This window comes from Taudactylus pleione, unplaced genomic scaffold, assembly GCF_031769625.1.
Source record: "Taudactylus pleione unplaced genomic scaffold, aTauple2 ptg000066l, whole genome shotgun sequence".
In the NCBI taxonomy this organism is placed as follows: domain Eukaryota; kingdom Metazoa; phylum Chordata; class Amphibia; order Anura; family Myobatrachidae; genus Taudactylus; species Taudactylus pleione.
The window spans coordinates 19,085,353-19,103,341 of record NW_028284468.1 but is presented as its reverse complement, the minus strand read 5'-3'; the positions used below and the strand labels follow the sequence as shown (position 1 = coordinate 19,103,341).

Here is a 17,989-nt window from a genome sequence, read left to right as displayed (position 1 = left end):
GATTGGTAGCAGATTCTTCAGCTGCCATGAGGCCAGTATACCCAGCCGGTTGATGTAGCTTAGGGGAGGTAGACTCTCCCCCGGCAGCTCCTCCCCTGACGCAGATCACTCATAAGGTTTTCCTGCGTCTGGGTCGCTCCTCCTACCTAGTCCATATGAAATGTTCACAGTCCACTGTCTGTGCTCTGCTGAAGCGGTTTGGTCTCAGGAGGTTTAGGGTCACTCTCCCTGTATACCACTCCCCTGGGTCAGGTATATGGTGCTCTATATCCTACCAAACCTTGTGTTTGAGTAGTTGATACATGGTCTATGGCAACTTAATTGCATATGCATTGTATGTGACTGTTTGCTAGCTGCTGTGTTGTTACTGCCTTTATATTTTGTCAATTATAACTACTGTATCACAGTTGTTTCTCATCCCTCTGTTGCAGGTGTGTGGGGGGTTCTCTTTGTACTTCACATTTACTTGTTATTTGAGAAGGCTGTCACATTACATTGCATTGTTAGCTTTATAATTGATATGTCAAAAAGTAAAGGGAAACGGGGTGGAGGCCCCTGTGCTGGTTTAATATAAATTCTGTTAGGAAGGGTTGTCCCCTCAGGATTTTGTAAAGGATGGCTTGTGTGCTGTCTGTTATAAAGAACCACCTCACCAGTTCAGTCTACCAGCCCCTTTACAGGAGCCATCTTAGGTGTCCTCCTTTTCTCAGGTGATGACACAGCTAGTGGATCAGTTGGCTACTCCTACACTACCTCCTTTAATGGCATACCCACAGCATGCTACATATATTTGCCCCTCCTATACATCTTTCCTGGGTGGATGTTTATGCCCACTCAAGTTCGAGTATGGCTCAGTCTGTTGCAGACAGACCGGTAGTCACTAAGGGGCCTAAGCGGATGTTATCTTTTTATCAGTCTGCTCAGCATGTAGATTCAGACGCATCATCTGAGGAATCGGATGATGCGCCAGGTTCTTCCCCAGGGTCTAGTTCGGGAGAGGAGGACCGTCCTTCTATAGTGGATGTTCCTTCTTTAGAAAGGGCGGTCAAATCAATCCTAAATATTCAGGATGATGAACCCGTTCCTAGAAAGAAGGCCCCAGTGTTTAAACATCAGAAGGTGGTAAAAGCTGAGTTTCCTAAATCTGAGCATGTTACGAAAGCATCGTTGTATCCTTTCCCAGCTTCTGAATGTATCAAGTGGAAATCCCTCCTACTGTGGATGCTCATATGATTTTTAGTCAGGAATGTTACGTTGCCTATTCAGTCAGCATCTTCTCTTAAAGATTCTACAGATAGAAAAATTTTAACATGTTATGGCTGGGGCTTGAGTAGCCAAGGCTGTTGAAGAATGAACAGCTGATATATATCTCCCACATACGGGAAGCGGCTTCCTATTTGGGAGAAGCGGCAAAAGATGCTGGGCTCCTAGCTTCTAAGGCATTGGCAGCCTCAGTTGTAGCTTGTAGAGTCCTTTGGTAAAGGTTCTGGAAAGCAGATACAGGGTCAAAGAAGGCTCTGAAATCCTTACCTTTCTTTGGGAATATACTTTTTGGAGCATAATAAGATAATATAGCTACTCTGGCAGCTTCAAAATCTGCAGGTCTGCCATCAACAGATAATTTGAAGTCTAGGCAGTCTTTTCGGTCCTTTCGTCCTCAGGGATGAGCAAAAGGACAGTTTTCCTCCAGGCCATCTAGGTCTCGCAAGAAAACCAACAGCAAACTAAGAGATCCTGGCCTGCCAGACGTCCAGCTTTTAAGCCGGATGACAAACCCTCTGCTTGATGAGGCGGGTCTCCTCTTGGGGCATCCTAGGGTGGGGGGCCAACTTCTCCTGTTTGCAGACTACTGTCATCAAACAGACGCCTGGGTCCGAGAAGTGGTCTCTCACGGGTATGCCCTCACTTTCCGGAGGCGTCATACCTTAACAAGTTCATCCATGTACCCAAGTTTCCTATGGAGACTCTCCGGTCAGTTATTTAGGCAATGCAACCTGGGGATTTTATGGCTTCCCTGGACTTTCAGGATGCGTAACTGCATGTGCCTATTACGCCATCCCACCAACAATTTCTGCAGTTTGCGGTCCTGCAACAACATTGCCATTTTTAATGGCGGTAATGACAGGATACCTCAGGCGTCAGGGAGTCAGAATACTACCATATCTGGAGGACCTTCTGATATTGGTACAGTCTCCAGCTGTTCTATAACACCATCTCCAAATGACCATGGCCTGTCTACAGACGCACGGCTGGATCATCAATTGGAAAAAATATTTTCTTTCTCCAACACAGCTGATGGTACATCTGGGAGCTCTTTTGGAGTCTCAGGCACAAAGGGTGTTTGAGGACAAGCTTACGTCCCTATCATTGCGAATTCACAAAATGCTACTCAATCAAAGGGTATCCATTATATCAGCGATGCAGGTCCTGGGGTCAATGGTATCCACCTTTGACATGGTGGCGTATCCTCCGTTTCATTCCAAACCCCTGCAACGATTGAATCTCTTCCGGTGCAACGGACCGTATCATCTAATAAGGTCCCAGAGGATTATTCTTACTCTGGAGGTGTGTCTCTCTCTCCCTCTTCCTCTCCCTTTCCCCCTCCCCCTCTCTCTCTCCTCCCCCCCCTTGACAAAGGTTGCCCATTCTGGATTCCAAATTGGGTGCTTCTCACCACGAAGTCTTCACAGATGGGGGGCAGTGACAGGTTATCACACCTTTTCAGGGAAGATGGACAAATTAGAAAAGTCATCTGCCCATAAACATTCTGGAGCTTTGAGCAGTATACAAAGCACTCATCATGGCACAGGACCTGCTCCAGGGCAGGCCAGTCCAGATTCAGTCCGACAACGTGACCACAGTAGCCTATCTCAATTGTCAGGGAGGCCCCCGGAGTCATGCAACAATGAGGGAAGTGACACATTTTCTGGTTTAGGCAGAACGTCATCTTCCGGCTGTCTCTGCAATATTGATCCCGGAAGTCCTCAATTGGGAAGCGGACTTCCTAATTCATCAGGACATACACGCCGCAGAGTGGGCTCTCCGCCCGGGGTTTTTTCGACTCCTAGTGAACAAATGGGGCCTACCAGAAATAGACCTCATGGCATCACGTCACAACCACAAGGTCCCCAGGAACGGGTCCAGGACCAGAGACCCCTCAGCCACCTTAGTTGACGCACTGGCAGTAAGATGGGACTTCAAACTGGCGTATCTCTTTTCGACGATTTCCCTCCTCCCAAGGTTCCTCAGGAAATTCAAGCAGGAAGGTGGAACAGTAATACTAGTGGCTCCTGCTTGGCCCAGACGTCATTGGTTCACCGACATAAGGAATCTATCCATAGACATTCTGTTTCCTCTTCCTCTATGGCCGGATCTTTTAACACAGGGTCCCTGCCTACATCTGGACTTACCCCATCTGTCTTTGTCAGCGTGGCTCTTGAGTCTGCCATCTTAAGAGCCAAAGATTTCTCCAGCTCTGTGATTCAAATGATGCTTAGGGCACGAAAACCTTCCTTGCCTGCATCTATTACAAAGTTTCGCAGTCTTTAGGTTAATGGTGTTCCCACAGAAAGTATAACCCTAAGGTTTTAGGGTTTCCTGGGTACATGCTTTTCTCCAGGCTGGGTTAGACCTTGGTCCTCCGCCTGGCCACCCTGAGAGTACAGGTTCTTGCACAGTCAGTCTGGTTCCAGAGAAGGATTGCTTCTTTGCTAGATGTTGGAATTTTTTTTTTCAGGCGTTTCTTGGAATTCGGCCACCCTATTTCCCACTGGTAGCACCGTGGGATTTGTCTTTGGTTCTCAAAGGGCTACAAGCTCCCCCATTTCAACCTCTGGACTCTGTAGATTTGAAATGGTTGACAGTGAAGACCCTTTTTTTCCTAGCTATCTCTTTTGCATGCAGTCTCTGATTTGGCAGCACTCTCTTGTTGCTCCCCATTTTTTATTTTTCACCAGGGTAGAGCTGTGCTCCATACAAGGGAGAGTTACCTTCCTAAGGTAGTGTCCCGTTTTCATGTGAATGAAGAGATTGTGGTTCCAACTTTTCAGTCTTTAGACCCTTCTGTAGGTGAAGCCTTCCTGGATGTGGTTCGTGCTCTACGTATATATGTGGAGCGTACAAACTCTGTTAGAAAATCACATGCTCTTTTTGTGCTATATGGTTTTCGCAAACTGGGATGGCTAGCTAACAGACTCTTGCTCAATGGTTACATATGACTATCTCTCGGGTATACACACAGGCTGATCTCTCTGTCCAAAACACAGTGACCGCACATTCTACTACGTCTGTGGGGCCATCCTGGGCGTTTCGTCGTGGTGCTTCTGCTGAACAATTGTGCATGGTTGTCTTCCGTCCACACTTTTTAAAAAATTGTGCAAGGCAGCCACGTGGTTTTCAGTCCAGGTTTTATGCCTTTGATACTTTTACCTCTCAGGATGCTTCCTTTGGGCAACGAGTTCTCCTTTCTGCTCCGGGTCGTCCCCCACCCTGCTTTAGGATATCCCCATGGTATCCCTGTGGATCCCTATGGACTCTGAAGAAAAAGAGTTGTCAATGGAAAGTCTACCATAACTCTAATTTTCTTTTTCAAAGTCCATAGGGTCCACAGGGCATCCAGCCCGATGCACCTGGCTTCATTGGCTATTTTTCTTTCTGGCACGGTTTCCCTCATTTACTGAGAGTTTTTGGTGTACGTTTGTTCGTTCTTCTCCTCTTTCCTTCTCCTGCCTGGGGCTTGTTTCCTGAACTGAATGCCTGTGGCCAGGGGAGGGGTATATGTGGAGGAGAACCAGAGGCATCCTGAGAGCTGAAAGCTTTAACTGTTTGGTGCCTGGATCACTCTAAGCACATTATCCCCATGATATCCCTGTGGACCCTATGGACTTCGAAGAGCTATCAATGGTAAGTCTACCATAATTCTAATTTTCTGTCTTTATTTAAAAAAAAAAAATCTGTCTTATTTAGGTAGTACTAAAATATTTTTATTGGATTAAATGTTTTTGTTTTTTTACTATTTAACATTTCTGACAATATTATGGCCTTATTCATATATTCCTCTGCTGCTGTGATTTTATGTATTTGATATACATTTTAGATAATTTTATATATTTAGCTTAAAAATAATAATAATTGAAATATATAATTCCTGGTTCCATTGGGTATACTCAGTGAATGGTTTCCTCTCTACTGGTCTTTGGGGTTTATGCTGTTTTCCCTTCAATTTTCTTTGTATTTTTTTCTTTGTAAAATTTTTTTTTATTTTTTTAATCTTTCATTGCTAAAAAGTAATTTATATCTCAAGTTCCTAATGTATTGCTAGTTAACAACATTAGCATATTTTAACTAACATGTTATTGCCACGTGATACACCATTTTGACATGTTAAATTTGATAATGTTTAGTATATATTTACTTTTGATATAGCATGTACTGAAACGGCAAACTTTACTTTTTGGTGTTGTCTTTAGTAATGTCTTGATACTGCCTGGTTAAATCGAGCTGTCCACTGCCCCCATTTTATTTTACAACATTTAGATTTCTTTACAAACGACTGTGCATCTTAATCTAGGACAAGAATCCTGAAAGAAAAAAAGTAAAAAAATCCTCTAAGGCTGCATTGCTGGAAAGATCCCGTGAAACTTACCGCCTGTTAAAGAGGAAAAACCTAATAGTGGAGACAGTCAAGAACCTGCGATTAGTGGAGAGCTTGTTCACGTAATTGTTTTTGTCTTTGTGTTTGTTTCAAATTGTGTAATTAGTATCATGGTTTGCTAAAGTGTTTTCAAATTTTTGCTTTAAATGTGTTTTTCTCTGTCACCATCTTGGGGGACACTGACCATAAGAATACAGAGCCTCCACTGAAATTTTGGTACTTTAAATAAGTTCAAATTTCTTAAGATCCAGGCCTGCAGTGAGTGTGTTCCCTCATGGTTCTCTGTAGGGTGGAGGTCATACGGTGTTGGATGTGAGTTGTGGGAACCCGACATCCGTCAACTCCCATCAATGTATAAGGACATTCAACACCGAGGCTCGCCCATCATTCCCGGCATAGCTGCATTAACATCGGTAAGACTGTGCACAGTAGAGCACAGAACGCCATCCTCTGTATGCTTGCATCTTCTCATCTGACTTTGCAATTTTGCAAGACTGCCACAATCCAACCTGGTTCTGACTTTACAGCACTCTCCTTTTTAAACCATTGGATTCAGTGGATTTAAAGATCATTTCCTGGAACACTGCCTTCCTGTTGACTATCACCAGAGCTTGTAGAGTGTTGATGCTCTGGGCTTTGTCTTTGTATGTTTCATATTCTCATGTTTCATGAAGATGAAAAGGTTATTGCAGCTTCCTTTCAGCCCAAGGTTGTCTCTAAGTTTAAACTAAATCATAATATGTTGATACTGGCCTTAGACCAGTAATGTCTGCTAAGAAAGAGAGGGCTCTCTGGACATTGTAGGGGCATTGAGAACCTTTGTACATAGGAACCAGGAAGTGTGCAGAATGGTTGACCTTTTGCTCAAGTCACCAAGAGAGGTTGGCCACCTGTGTAGCTTTGTGCAGTCCCCATTGTCTAGTGTTCCCACCCCTAAGAGCATTTTTCTACTTCAGTTAAATCATTCTATTGGAAGGACACTGAGCAGCCACCCATTGTACACTCTAGTCCTCCTGTCAACACTTGTCTTTTTTTGTTTGTTTGTTTTTTTGGAGAAGATATTGTTTCTGTTTTGCTGATTCTGTCTGTGGCTTGTTTAGATAAATGTAGTTCTCTGCTGGATGTGGAGAAAGAGGAGGGAGGAGCTTAAGTTTGAATTTAAAGTGCCAAATTCCCAATGCAGAGTTTGTATTCCTATGACCCAGTGTCTCTCAATAAATTCAAAGAAAAGGATTTAACTTGCAAACAAAAAAAATGATTTATCTTTCATCCATGGAGGACACTGGAAACAATGCAGTGTTCTCCCCAGAATGTTTTTCCAGCCGAGTGGCATCAAGAAGTAGCCGGATGGGGGCCTTCGCAATAATGCGTGCGCCGGGAAAAGGGGTATCTCTCTTACCATTCCAGCCCGACAGGTCTCGGCTGCTCCCCCACTGGCTCTCAGTCAAAAGTGCCCATTATGCAGTGCCCCCTGTAGTTATCCCCATATGCAGTGCCCCCTGTATTGTGTGCTTTATACATTGCCCCCTGTAGTTTTCCCCTTTATGCATTGCCCCTTGTAGTTTTGCTTTGCCCTTATGCAGTGCCCCCATGCTGAAGTAGTGCCCCCAGACTGGTCCCTTTATGTAGTGCCTCCAGGCTTAAATAGTGTCCCTTACGCATTGCCCCCAGGCTGGTCCCTTATGCAGTGCCCCCAGGCTTAAATAGTGTCCCTTATGCAGTGCCCCCAGGCTTAAATAGTGTCCCTTATGCAGTGCCCCCAGGCTTGGTCCCTTATGCAGTGCCCATAGGCTTAAATAGTGTCCCTTAGGCAGTGTCCTCAAGCTGGTCCCTTATGCAGTGCCCTCAAGCTTAAATAGTGTCCCTTATGCAGTGCTCCCAGGCTTAAATATTGCCCCTTAGGCAGTGCCCCCAGACTGGTCCCAGCCCAGAACTTACCTTAACTTGCTCGCCACTCCCGCTGCCTCGCTCTGACTGGATCTAACTAGATCTAGCAGGCGCGCAGGGCTGGCTGCATCACTGGGAACGCGTGCCTCTGAAGCGATCGGAGGCTTCTTTAGCTTCCGGTCACTTCAGAGACCAGCGTTCCACAGCAGGGGTCGGCGGGGGAAAATGCCGGGCGGTAGGCTGTTTCTGCCGGGCGATGTGCCCACAGAAAACAGCCTGGGGAGAACACTGACCATGTATAACAGGTGTGTCAGGAGTCGGCACTAAATAAAGTCCTCCAGCACGGCTCCTCGTCCTCTATGCCTCTCCCCTGCATCCTAAAATAAGTTGTTTTATTTTAGTGCCTCAGGGTTTGGACAATTTTTAAGCTGCTCTGCCTTTTTTATTTTTCTTGGGATGGGCAGTGTAACAGCCGGCAGCCCGCTCTCCACCGAGGGAGCTGCTTCAGGGTCATAGCAGTGTCATCTGAGATAATTGCTTTGACTCAACAGGCACCAGTGGGGAAGCAGCAGCACTGTCTGTAAAGAGTCGCAGGAGCTCAGCAAGGAACCTATCCCCTCGTCAGGATCTGATTGCCACAAACGCAGCTTCACTTAAGAATGTGACGTATAGGAGACTAGATGGGTTTCTAAAATGTATATTTACTACTACAAGTATGTCCTTAACACCAGCTATCTCCATAGCTTGGGTCAACAAAGCAGTTGAACGCTGGGTGGACTTCTTAGAAGATAGTCTTCGTAACAGTACGCTCCGTTCCGAGCTGCTGCCCTTGGTAGAAAACCTCAGATTAGCGTCCCGTACTTAGACGAGACAGACATTGATTTGGGTGTTTTGTCTTCCAGGGCTTCGGCGTCAGTCCTGTTTGTCCCAGAGTTAGATAAGATCATTGCAGTTGCAGCAACATCTAAGACTGCTTTTCTGACCTCATCTGCACTTAAACAAAGATCTTCTTCCTCGGTCCTTTCATCCTCGAGGTAGACCACAATTCTTTCCCCCTCCAGGAGCCAAGCAGCCTCTCTTCACGCAGGTCCTTCTCACGGATCCAGACTTAGAGGTTGTCAAGCCAGACCTGAACATCGTCCTGCGCCCAAGCCTGCTTAAAAACCTTCATCGCAACTACCTTCCCGTCTCCCCCAGGGAGATTCAGTGGTGGGGGTCCATCTTCGGTTCAGCAAACGATGGTTTCATACCACAGACCTTCATTTAAATCCAGCCAAGGAGGAAACTGTAAGGGGTTCCAATTATTCTTCATTCCCTTTTAGTTTCAGAAGTTTTTTCCTGTACTTCCTCATTAGCGTTGAAAGGGTTTCTATTCCAACTTGTTCCTTGTACCAAAGCCAGATGGGTCTTTCTGTCCCATTTTGAATCTTGAATCACTCAACGTCCACCTCAAAGTTCCCATATTCAAAATTGGATCCCTCCATTCAATTGTCCAATCTCTGGAACCCGGGGACTTCATGGCATCTCAGAACATCAAGAACTATTATGTACATATCCTAATTTGGCAGGGTCACCAGTCTCGTCTGTGACTCGCAGTGCTTAACGAACACTTTCAGTTTCAGGCTCTTCCATTTGGCCTCTCAACAGTGTCTAGGGTATTCACCAAGGTGATGTCCATAATGACCACAGCCCTCTATCACCCTGGTGTCAAGGTTTTTTCTCTACCTGGATGAACTTTTGCTCACGGGCAGTACGCAATCCATCCTGGAGAATCGCCTCCAGCTATCGATCCGTCTATTACAATCCCACGGTTGAATCTTGAATCCTGGTCAGTCAGTCCTGGTTCCAGCTCAGCAGATGCATCAGTTGGAAGCCTTCTTGGACACAAGGACGCAGAGTTTTTTTTTTGCCAGCATACAATATCTTGGTGGTTCGGTCCATCACTGACAGCTTCTTAAACAGAAGAGAGTCTATAATTACCTTTGCATGAGAGTGTTAGGCAACCTGGTTTCAGCATTCAACATGGTCGAATTTGCTCAGTTCCACACTTGGATTTTCAGAGGATCCCCTCTCCAAGTGGAATAGATCTCCACTCCACATCCGTTCTCAAGCAATCCGTCTGTCTACCAGGATGAGACAACCTCTGCAGTAGTGCTTATGTGCCCCTCACTTGGACAAAGGCCGTCCCTTTCAGATAGAGTCATGGACTCTGCTCACTACAGACACAAGACTCCGAGGGTGGGGGGCGATGACCCTGCACACTACCTTTTAAGGGTCGTTGGTCGACTCTCACAAAGCACTACTTCCCATCAGTTTTCTGAAACTTTAAGCGATTTATCTAGCCATGCGGGAAATTGGTCTGATCATGTACTGTGCTGTAGATAATCTTCAGGCCTTACCGGCCGTCTACGTCCCAGGAGTGGACAATTGGGAGGCAGATTATCTCAGCCGCCTGGATGTCCACTCTGGACATTCCTCTGTCTTCTAGTAGAGCAGTGGGGCCAACCGGAAATAGACCTTGATGGTTTCCACGAGGAATTAACAAGGTGAACAAGGACCATGCTCGCACTCGAGAACCTGGGGCTTATCTCATTGGCGCCCTATCTGCTCTTTGGACATTTCACCTGGTCTACGTCTTCCCTCCAACAACTCTGATTCTGCACGTTCTCAACAAACTCAAGGAAGAGCATGTTCTGGGAATCCTTGTATCTCCATGTTGGTCTAGTCAGTCTTTGTATGCAGACCTTATTTCTGTCTGTCAGTGGCCCCTTCTTGGCGGCTACCTCTTCGCTTAGTCAAGGCCGTTCTATCACGACGATCTACGGAGACTGGCTTTGACAAGGTGACTATTGAAACATTCATCCTAAAAGCAACAGGCTTCTCCGAAGCTTTGTTTCAGACTATGTACAGGCCCTAAAACTTTCTTGGGCTCACATTTACTACAGGGTGTGGAAAGCCTGTTTCACTTGGTGTGACCAGCAGGAGTTTTCTCGCTTCGTGTTCCGGTTATTTTGACTACTGTCCTTCCTTCAGAGGGGATTGGACTTGTGTCTGTGTCTTAGTTCTTTGAAGGTACATGTGTCGTCCCTTTCTGTCATCTTTTAGAAGAATCTGGCGGTCAATACTGCCGTTCAGACTTTCATGCAGGGGGTGTTGCTTATCTTGTCTGCCTTTATGCGTCGTGTCATGCCATGGGACTTGGTCCTAGTGCTCAGGGCTGTCCAGAATCCTCCTTCTGAGCTATTGGAGTCGGTGGATCTATGTTTTTTAAACATTTTTTTACACCGGATGATCTTGGAATTTGTTGCCTGTCACATTGGTCCCCATTCCTTATCTTTCACCAGGACTGGAATATTCTCTGCACGCACCTGACTTTCCCACCAAAAGTGGTTTCCGGTTACCAAATTAATCTGTAAATTGTAGTCCCGATCTACCTGACGGGGAGTCGGGTGGCTTGGCTTCATCCTTCCGTTTCCTGGATGTTGTACGTGCACTCCGGATCTACGTTTCCAGGACTAAAGACCTGCGTCGTACCGATGCCTTGTTTGTCCTTTTTGACGCTCATAGGAGAGGTTGGCCTGCGCCCAAGCAGTCGTTCGCCCGCTGGATCATGGCCATTATTCACCATGCTTATACTTCAGCTGGACTATCTGCTCCAGATTTGGTAAAGGCTAATTTTACCAGTCAGTGGGAACCTCCTGGGACGGCTTGTAGCGGTGACTTGGTGATACAGCTTTTTAGGGCTGGCACCTGGTCCTCTGCACACACTTTCTTAAAGTTCTATTGCTTTGACATCTTTGCACCTTGGGATGCCAGTTTTGGTTGTAGGATATTTTCTTCTGCACAGAAGTACCCCCTCTCTTAGGGACAGCTCCCTAATGTCTCCAGTGGCCCCCATGGATGAAAGAGTAAACAGAAATTTTGTACATACAGGTTAAATCCTTTTCTCTAATTCTATTGGGGACACTGGATGCTCCCATCAGTCCACGGAGGCCTGGTTGCCCAGCAACCTCCTAATCTGTGTGTGTGTCTGTCTCCTCCCTCCTCTTCCTCCTCCTCCTCCTCCTCCTCCTCCTCCCTCTGTTCTTCTGCTTAGTTAATGAAAACTGACTCCAGGATGTGGGCTACGTCTATAGAGGGGGAGGAGCCTTTGCTGAAAGACTCTTTAGTGCCCAGACTCCTCTCACACCTGCTATACCCCTTTGAATCTAGTGTCCCCCATGGAATCGGAGAAAAGGATTTAACCGGTAAGTACAAAAATCCTGTTTTTTTTTTTTTTTTTTTTGTAATGCCTTTCTTAAATGTGATTTACTTGTAGACTCCTTCGAGGCTACAAGTTTCATTTTATGAAGACGCATAATATTTTGGGATTGCATCTGGTTGCTTGGTACCAGAAATATATTGTTTATATAATTTTTAGTATATTAATAAAAAATATAATTTAATAATATTGATGATTGGAATAGTTTAGGTCATTATTGTGGACAGCAGGATGTGGGTGCACCTCTGCAGTACAAGTGCTAATAATGTATTCTTGTGACAATCTGATCTATTATAAGCCTTGTGTTTTCAAACAGTACTTTTTGACTCCTGTTAAAGTAACCAACTATAAAATGTTAGAATTTAATTGACTGTTGCACAAATATAAATGGGTTTATTTTTAACAGAAATTATAACTTTGTGTATGTATTGGTAACATTGAGTTTTGTACTTCTTTTAGCCTTCAGAAAATGATCGTGGACCAGGAGAAACAGGAAGGAGTTTCTACAAAATGCTGCAAGAAATCCATCCTTAGGCTGGTTCACAAACTTTCTCAGGAAGGACTTGTTAGGCTGTATCGTACTGTCGTAGTTCAGGATGGAATCAGCAAAAAGGTGACACTTTTTTTGTAATTCGAACACAATTATAATGTGTGCAGCTCATAACTTGTGTATCTACATTACAGAATGAATAACACGGCAGTATAATACACAGACAGCTGTGCAAACTACAGCCTGTAATATTGATATTTCAGATCATGTACTATATCAAATTAAGTACTTAATTCATATGGTGTAGCACTTTTTAGAATAGTAACTGTGTCTTGTTAGAAGTACATCATAAAGGTAAAAGTGATGTATCCACACAATCCAAATCTGAAATTCACTAATGGATGTGCATTTCTGTTTTTAATGTGTTCATTAGGAAACAACATACACACAAAAATGGTTCTATCAGCAGAGCTCCATTCAATTTAACAAATGGATGAAAATGCATTGCTCCATTTAATAAATCTAGTGTGGCTGGCTAAACTGTATGTGGTGTGTAATTTCTGTGATATTGAAATTGTTCCATAGTTTTTTAAAAAAGTGTCCAGTACAATTGTTATGCAGAAAACGTACAGCACTGTCCTTAAACAAGTGTGTAGTACAGTGTGCGTCTTCTACACTACCTTGAGGGCAGTATTTCATTTTACTTAAGATTCCAGCACAAACTCAATGATTGCACTACAAGTCGAAGCCACATGTGCATTTTTAATCACTTGGAGCACAAGGATCACAAATATGTAGAAAAAAAGAGCTTTTGCTCATTTTCCACTTTCTATTGTGGTTTCATGAGGGCTCATACACTGACAGTCCATAAATAATCCCCTTCTTAAAACTTTTCTCCTGCTTGTCTCATCTTCCTCTCTTGTTGCTCTGATTAACCACTCCTCTGTTCAACTCCTTCACTGGCTCCCCTTCCTGTACACATTCCAGTTTAAGAACCTCACTTTCAAAGCACTCAAATCACTCCTCCCCCTCTTTTATCTCTGATCTAATATCAGTCCATACTCCCTCTTGCCCTCTCCATTCTTCCTATGATTATCCGTGCTGATTACCTACTCCAGTTCACTCATTTAAAGACTTCTGTGATCCACTCATCAGTCTGTCTACATGTTTGTATTGTTTCCAATGTGCTCCAAAAATGCACCTGTATATTATAATCTACCAGCTTTCTTCCCAGTTAAACCATTCACCCCATTAGACTGTAATCTCTCAGAAGCAGGTTCCTCCACCTTCTATGATTTTGCCCTTGCATTATTCTTGTCTCCAGTGCACTCCCACCCTCAGTAACTCTAATCCTTTCTGTCCACTTTTCCCAAGGTGTATGGTCATTGACTGCAACTGTTAAAAATTATGACTCGCTTAGTTGTCTTGTTATCTCACTATTTAATTTTTCTCTTGTACTGTCAACTTGAACCTTGTTATATTGTATTGATTATATGTATTTTTAGAATTTACCCTGTAGGTGCTAAGCCAATTTGGAGGGAGATTTATCAAAGCCTGGAGAGAGCTAAAGTACCTACCAATCAGCTTCTAACTGTCATTTTATAGGCTGTGTTTGAAAAAAAAAAAAGAAAAAAAAAAATATATATATATATTTATTTGGGAGCTTATTCTACTGTACCTCCATGAACTTTTGATCATCTCTATTTAAGATAAGCATATTACAATCCATCCTTTATTAATTTTGATCATTTTTTATTGGAAAAAAAAATTTATGCTCATTTTTCTCCTCGTTTTCTGAAATGTAATATTTTTAACAATTTTTATTGTCTATTAAATATATATTTTTTTATCTAAGCATAAGCACTTTGTTGGCATATTATTTCACCACTAAGCACTTTGAGATAATAATTAGTAACTTATTATCTGTCTATTGTGTATTTTTTTACTAAGACGCATCACTTTAATATTTATTCATCTGTCTACATTTATAATTGTCTATATTGTGTATAAGCACCTTGGTCGCTCACTTTCAACCCTTGTGTACACTATTCTTACTGTATATGGTGGTCGGCCACCACCATTTATTTTGTTGTTAGAGCTGACACTTAAACTTAACAAGGAGTGCATTACCCTGGCAATCACTGATAATCACATAATATCACCATAAACGTTAAGGGGTATAAGGGTGTCTTTGACCTCTCTGGTGCTGTGGACATTATATATATATATATATATATATATATATATATATATATATATATATATATATTTACACACACACTACCGTTCAAAAGTTTGGGGTCACTTAGTGCTTTTTTTTTCAAAAATAAGGAAATTTCTGTTTCTTTCAGTGGAGATAACATTACATTAATCAGAAATACACTCTATACATTGTTAATGTGGTAAATGACTATACTAGCTGCAAACATCTGGTTTTTAAAGGAATATCTATATAGCTGTATAGAGGCCCATTTCCAGCAACCATTACTTCGGTGTTCTAATGGTACATTGTGTTTGCTAAGCGCATTAGAAGACTAATGGGTGATTAGAAAACCCTTGTGCCATTATGTTAGCACAGCTGAAAATGGGTTTGCTCGTTAGAGAAGCTATAAAACTGGCCTTCCTTTGAGCTAGTTGAGTATCTGGAGCATCACATTTGTGGGTTTGATTATACTCTCCAAATGGCCAGAAAAAGAGAACTTTCCTGTGAAATTCAACAGTCTATTCTCGTTCTTAGAAATGAAGGCTATTCCATGCAAGAATTTGCCAAGAAACTGAACATTTCCTACAACGGTGTGTACTACTCCCTTCAGAGAACAGCACAAACAGGCTCTAACCACAGTAGAAAGAGAAGTGGGAGGCCCCGGTGCACAACTGTGGAACAAGACAAGTACATTAGAGTCTCTAGTTTGAGAAATAGACGCCTCACAAGTCCTCAACTGGCAGCTTCATTAAATGGTACCCGCAAAACGCCAGTGTCAACGTCTACAGTGAAGAGGCGACTCCGGGATGCTGGCCTTCTAGGCAGATTGGCAAAGAAAAAGCCATATCTGAGACTGGCCAATAAAAAGGAAAAGATTAATATGGGGAAAAGAACACAGACATTGGACAGAGGAAAATTGGAAAAAAGTGTTATGGACAGATGAATCAAAGTTTGAGGTGTTTGGATCACACAGAAGAACATTGTCAGACGCAGAACAAGTGAAAAGATGCTGGAAGAGTGCCTGACGCCATCTGTCAAGCATGGTGGAGGTAATGTGTTGGTCTGGGGCTGCTTTGGTGCTGGTAAAGTGGGAGATTTGTACAAGGTAAAAGGGATTTTGAATAAGGAAGGCTATCACTCCATTTTGCAACGCCATGCCATACCCTGTGGTCAGCGCTTGATTGGAGCCAATTTCCTCCTCTAACAGGACAATGACCCAAAGCACATCTCCAAATTATGCAAGAACTATTTAGGGAAGAAGCAGGCAGCTGGTATTCTGTCTGTAATGGAGTGGCCAGTGCAGTCATCAGATCTCAAACCCATTGAGCTGTTGTGGGAGCAGCTTGACCGTATGGTACGCAAGAAGTGTCCATCAAGCCAATCCAACTTGTGGGAGGTGCTTCAGGAAGCGTGGGGTGAAATTTCTTCAGGTTACCTCAACAAATTAACAGCTAGAATGCCAAAGGTCTGCAATGCTGTAATTGCTGCAAAAGGAGCATTCTTTGACGAAAGCAAAGTTTGAAGGACAAAATTATTATTTCAAATAAAAATCATTATTTCTAACCTTGCCAATGTCTTGACTATATGTTCTATTCATTTTGCAACTCATTTGATAAATAACTCAGAACGGTAGTGTACGTACATACATATCTTTCTTTTATTTATATCGCACTGCCAAGAGTGATTTATCAAAGCTTAGTGAGAGATAAAGTGGAGGGAAATTTGATGGCAGATATACTAAGCCTTGGAGAGAGAGAAAGTGATGAGGGTTAAAGCACCAACCAATCAGCTCCTACCTATGTATGTATGTATTTTAAATATTCATGTTCACACTCACACAACCTTATTTGTCCTTTTTTGAGTGCCTTTTATTAGGTAATACATCTAAGTGGAGATATTTCCAATTCTGTAATGAAAACAAGAATACCTGCTTCCTAAATATTATTTTCTTAAAACCCTGCAGATATCTGGATCATTTAGGGCAGGTGTTCTTAACTAGGGGTACCTTAACCCCCTTGGGTTACAAAACGTTCAAGTTGGGAGTAATAGACATGCTGCCCCACGCAATTCTTATCACGGCCATTTTTACCTATACATGGCATTTTTAATACAGTCTGTTACAGCATTATCACGAAGTATTTACTTTTTATTTTTCTAATACAGGTTGAGTCTCCTATATCCAAAATGCTTGGGGCCAGGGGTATTTTGGATATCGGAATATTCAGTATATTGGAAATCTTGCATACAATAATGAAATATCTTGGTAATGGGAACTAAATCTAACAGAATGCATTTATGTTTTATATACATCTTATGCACACAGCCTGCAGGTAATTTTATACAATATTTTCAATAATGTGCCTTAAACAGTTTGTGTACATTGCACTATCAAAAAGCAACGGTGTCACTATTGTCATGCTAAAAAAAAATTCTTAATTTCGAAATATTTGTATATGGGAGACTCAACTCTGAAAACTGACTTAAAGTTTAAGAACCCCAGATTTTGGGACTGCAAAGTTCCAATATCGGGCTAGTTTGCCATGATGACTAGGGATGCAGTCAGGAAGCCGATGGTCGCAATGCCATCCGCTAGCTTCCCGACTGTCAAATCCCGGCAAGCTACTAATGACAGGCGTTGAAATCCCGCCTGTCTTTAGACCTACGCCGGGAGCCCAACACCGGACATACCGATCGAGGGTAAGCTGGGCGCGGACAGCCGCCCTTAGGCTTAGGCAGCCCCCCTGAGGGTTAGGCTAGGGGAAGGGGGGGTTAGGGACCCCCGGGGGAGGTTAGGTTTAGGCACCCCCCTGGTAGACTTAGGTTTAGGCTGCGGGGATGGGTGGGTTAGGTTTAGGCACTTGTGGGGGAGGTTAGAGTTGGCCACCCCTAATGGAGGCTTAGGGTAGGGAATTAGGTTAGCGGTACTTACCTAAATTAGCAGTTGGGATCTTCACCCCTGCCGGGCTTCTGCTGTGCGGCCGGCAGTAAATCATACTGATTCCGATGACTTGTGGTTATCTTTGTTGTTAGGAAATGTGAACCTAAAAGCTAAGAATTCATTCAGCACTAGTTAAGCTGACACATCTTACAATATCGCTAAGATATGAAGCTGCTGGCCTAATACTGTAATAATAAAAATGACACTGCAATTAATTATGTCTAAAGGTGGTGATTATTGGCTCGTTTGTGCAGGCGCTCTCCCTGACCACATTAACACGCAGCCCTCTAAGCCAGCCAATTCTCCAAAGCATGTCCTGCAGATTGAACAAGGAAATTTGAAATTGGGTTCAATACTTTGTGCTTTTGCAGAGCCTCAAGATCAGCCTGTTTTCAGAGTTTACTTTTACACACAGTAAAGGTCCGTACTGTTGCATTATGCCTACTGCGATTGGAGATAATTGACCAGGTGCTCTAATAGAACACACATTTTTATAGTAAACTTATTCTCCCCGCAGAAAATTCTAGGAGATCCTTTTCGATTGCTACCAAACTAAA

General features: G+C 43.3%; 1 protein-coding gene across 1 annotated transcript in view; it reads left to right on the top strand.

Moving 5' to 3' along the window:
• GTF3C1 (general transcription factor IIIC subunit 1) overlaps positions 1 to 17,989 on the top strand; it is a 232,364-nt gene that overhangs the window by 69,802 nt on the left and 144,573 nt on the right. Inside the window, 2 exon segments of the mRNA XM_088466729.1 lie at positions 5,570 to 5,715; positions 12,261 to 12,414. Coding sequence (XP_088322855.1) covers positions 5,570 to 5,715; positions 12,261 to 12,414 — 300 coding nt within the window.